At 40.1% G+C, this 4,064-nt stretch overlaps 1 protein-coding gene across 1 annotated transcript in view; it reads right to left on the bottom strand.

The window, feature by feature from the left end:
- Positions 1-428: 428 nt before the first annotated feature.
- Positions 429-4,064, bottom strand: part of LOC138038002 (RYamide receptor-like) — a 3,867-nt gene continuing 231 nt past the window's right edge. Inside the window, exons 1-2 of the mRNA XM_068883824.1 lie at positions 3,556-4,064; positions 429-3,466 (exon numbers count right to left, since the gene is read on the bottom strand). The exon at positions 3,556-4,064 is cut by the window's right edge and continues 231 nt beyond it. Of these exons, the coding sequence (XP_068739925.1) occupies positions 2,239-3,270 (1,032 nt within the window). The 5' untranslated portion in view covers positions 3,271-3,466; positions 3,556-4,064 and the 3' untranslated portion in view covers positions 429-2,238. The remainder of the gene's footprint in view (positions 3,467-3,555) is intronic.

Raw genomic sequence — 4,064 nt, 5'->3', positions numbered from 1 at the left:
ACTCGTTCCCAGAGTCTGCTTTTCTTTTGGTCAGCGCCAAGAACACGGACTCTGGCTACTTCCAAAGCAGCAAGTCTGCAAATCACGGCCTGCCGGCTCGTCTATTGTTTCCTCTTGCGAAACTGAACTAAACACAAGTCTCAGATGATGGGTGAAATTAATTGTTACGCTAATTAAAATATCAACTTTTATCACCCATTTGGCTAAGAAGTCTCAACGCTCATTGTAGAAGAGGACTAACTGGAATATGGTCTGGCACTGGTCACTCTCTAACTAGTGCCACCTGATGGCAAATTTTCGGTGTAAGCCAAAAAAAAATGCATCAGAATTTCTATTATGGTTTTTACGCAATGTTTGACATACTTTGAATGAATGTAAATAAAGGAAGTATTACGAACACTATACACTATACAAATAAAACAATTGCTCCTGCCTCTATACTTTAAATAATGGCCAGCAAAGTCGTTGAGAGAAAGCGGAAAAAAACGAACTTTTGACAACAAAAGGAAATTTGTTTAAAGTATCCTGAGCTAAGCTCTCAACAAGCCAGTCAAACATGGCACTGACGGCTGTACGAAGATCACACTCGACGTTAGATGCTGACGTTGCCGCGAGGCCTGAGGGCGGACGTTCAAAATAAGCGCCAAGCACGATATTTAAAACTAGAGTGAAAAAAGTTTTCAGAGGAACATTGCCATTTAACCGCTAACCTCGAGATCTCTTTCACATTACTGATCACATTACTAGTTCTCCATACCGTTATTAATAAAGACGTTCAGCAGGATCCCTCCATCTTTTTGCAAAGCTGTGTCCTAAAACATCGCGAATGTACATGTGTTTTTTTGCTCACTTAAAGCCACGTTTCAGTATACATCAAACGTTTCATAGAAATAATGTGCATCTAAAGTGAATAAAGAAACGTAATAGGACTGTCTCCAATGGTCGGCATAATATTGTTGACTAAACAAGTTCAATTCACCTATAAGGCTATATTTATTATATACAACTCAAGTATTTACTTGATGGTCGATCAGTATCCATTATATGATAAAAGGTGTTTATAAAAAACGTTGAAACTGATCTTTCTTGACACACGCAGCACAGTAGAAAGATCGAGAAACATTACTGTTAGCGTACATCGCAAAGCAACTCATACCAACAAGTACCTGGATTTCGCGTCTCATAGCCCCGCCCAGAGCAAACGTGCGGTTGTTAAATGCCTGATAGACCGCGCAGAAACCATCCCATCCAATGACACAGAAAAAGATCGAGAACGACAACAAGTCATTAATGACTTAAAAGTTAATGGTTATACAGATAAATTCATTGAGAAATGTCGGGCTTCTAGACCACCGGCTGCAATCCAAATACAGGATACCGATACGCGGCCAAAAACTTTTGCTACTTTGCCATACGTAAAGGGCGTTTCAGAACAAGTCAGAAATGTGCTTAATAAAGCGAACATAAAAACTACTTTCAAGCCTATTAAAACACTCGCCCATTATTTTAGGAAACCAAAGGATCGCCCAAAAGAAACGAAAACAAAAGGCATTGTGTACAAGGTTAAATGCCGATCGTGTGATTTCACATACATTGGGGAAACAAAGGGATCATGGAATTCACGTGGCGGGGAGCATAAACGAGGAACTAATAATAACAAAGAGTCGGCAGTAAAAGATCACGCCGAAACCACTGACCATGACACTGACACTGGCTATGTGGAAATTCTAGAAAAGAATGTCAATAATTGGCACAAAAGAATCTTTTTGGAATCATGGCACTCCACAATAGACAAAAATGCGGTGAACGAGCGGAAGCCATTCCCTTCTGTCTATAAGACATTATTGAAGCCCTAGGGGATAAAGTAACTTCTTATTTTAGTTTTAGCATATTACTCTCGAACAGCATATTTTAGTCACTCATGAAGACCGCAGTTGCAGTCGAAAATTCAGTTTTTAATAATTTTTTATCTAGATCAGTTTCAACGTTTTTTATAAACACCTTTTATCTCTCAAGTATTTGTTACAGTGCAATATCTTTGTTGCTTTATGTCATCATCTTTTTTGCTAAAGGAACATTTCAGTCTTTTCTAACGACTTACGTTATGTTACACTTAGGGCCTCCCTAGAAGAGGCAAGTTGTTATCGACAACTATCTCGACTGAGTTGACAACTTAATTGAATTAACAGCTGTTTTCAGTCCTTAGTAAGCACATAAACAGATGGAAGAAATGACCCCTTAGAATAATGTAGCCTGCGAGGAATATTGAATTCCACGACCCGTTTGCAATGTTATTGCTACTTCTTCCTGCGATCTAAGCGCTCTCGAACACTTGAAGAGTTTCTTGAAGGCTTGACGGTAGTATCCGCTGAAGGCTAAGCAGATGCAAGGATTAATGGCACAATGTAAGTTCGTTACGAGCTGGGTAATTTTCCAGTAGATAAAGAAACCACAAGGCAAAGGATCCTTTGTAAAGATAACTACTAAAAAATTAATACTCCATGGAATCCAGCTCGCGATAAACAATACAACAATTGCTATGGTCAATTTCCACACATTTCTGTTCCGTTTTTCTCGTTTCCTCTCAGAAACAGTCAATCCTTCACCTGGCGTCTTCCGTAACGTGAGTTTGAGAAGCATCGAAGAGTACAGTATAATCAGAATGGCCATGGGGATATAAATAAACACCACATTCATAGCAAAAACGTATCTCGCCCATGATGTCGAGTCTCCTACGGAATCCCAATTCCGATGGCAAACTACTTCTCCTTGGTCAACATTCAGGCTGTAAACTACGAGATCTGGTGACATGACCGCCAAAGCCACAATCCAAGTAAGGACAATCAACAAGAGACATCGCTTAGAAGTAATTAGCGTAGGACGGAGAGGAAACATGACAGCTCCAAATCGGTCGACTGCTACCAGAACCAGGCTCTCAACTGACACTATTAAGGAAACATCAGTCAAGAATGGACCCAGCTTACACAAGGCCTCACCGAAGCCACCTCTGATGAGCCAGGAGTTTAGGTGCAAGTCCGAAATACGGCGAGGAATCAAGAATAAAGGGTACAAAATGTCGGACATGGCCATATTGACAATAAGAAAGTTGATGGGTTTCCTCAGAGTTTGAGTTTTGTAAACAATTATTCCTATTAAGGAATTTCCGACCAGCGAAACAACGAAGATGAGGCTGTAAAACGCGGTTGTATAAAATTTGTATGATGTAGTCAAGTTACTGGAACAGCGCAGTCCATTCACTGATGCATTCATGATTGCTGTCTTGATGAATCCTCCGCACACAGCCAACTGGTTCCTTGCAAGCAGACGTTCCTGTGTTTATGCTAAAGGGGAAATAGCCTTCGGGTGTATGATTCGTCACTCCAAAGCCGGAAAGGACCGATCCCATAGACAAGCCTTACAATTTTCCGCCTTCGGTGCTTTGAGCCTCGTTGTTTAACTTTGTACGCTAAAAAAGGAAGAAGACATCTGAGAAGAGTTGAATAGTTACCTCGAGTCGGGAGTATTAGCAAGCCATTCAAGAGGCGATTACAATACCGCATCCATGTAGCAAGCTGTCAGAGTCATGTACATTGATATTGACGAGTCACCAAGTTTCTCCTTTAACACTCAGTTCTTCAATTGTGTTGGAAAACGCAGACGATAAACGTCACCAAGATGTTCTTTGACGATTGAGCTAACTTAAAAAAAAACGCAAATACTTTGCTAATCCTGTCATTGTTCTAAAAATGGAGTCGACACTAAGACGTTATAGAATATTATATTACATGCCATCCAGCACATAAGGGCCCTTTAAGCTTATTCGAACAGTGCGTGGTGTTTTAACGTCCTAAAATACAACAAGTTGTGAGAACGTCGCAGAGAGTGCTATTGTTTTTACGATATCGAGTTACTTTCGCAGACCTAAGTCAAAAGCGAATCCCAGAGGGCATATCTTTTGTTCAACAAACTAAATTTATTCAAAAGTTCTAAATATACAAGTAAAGAAATCATTTGAATTCCTGCGTTCATCACAATCAATCAATGATTGCATTGTGCACATTGTC

Source organism: Montipora capricornis, chromosome 2, assembly GCF_036669925.1.
Source record: "Montipora capricornis isolate CH-2021 chromosome 2, ASM3666992v2, whole genome shotgun sequence".
Taxonomy (NCBI): domain Eukaryota; kingdom Metazoa; phylum Cnidaria; class Anthozoa; order Scleractinia; family Acroporidae; genus Montipora; species Montipora capricornis.
Note: the sequence above shows the minus strand (reverse complement) of the source record. Positions and strands in the feature narration are given on the sequence as shown.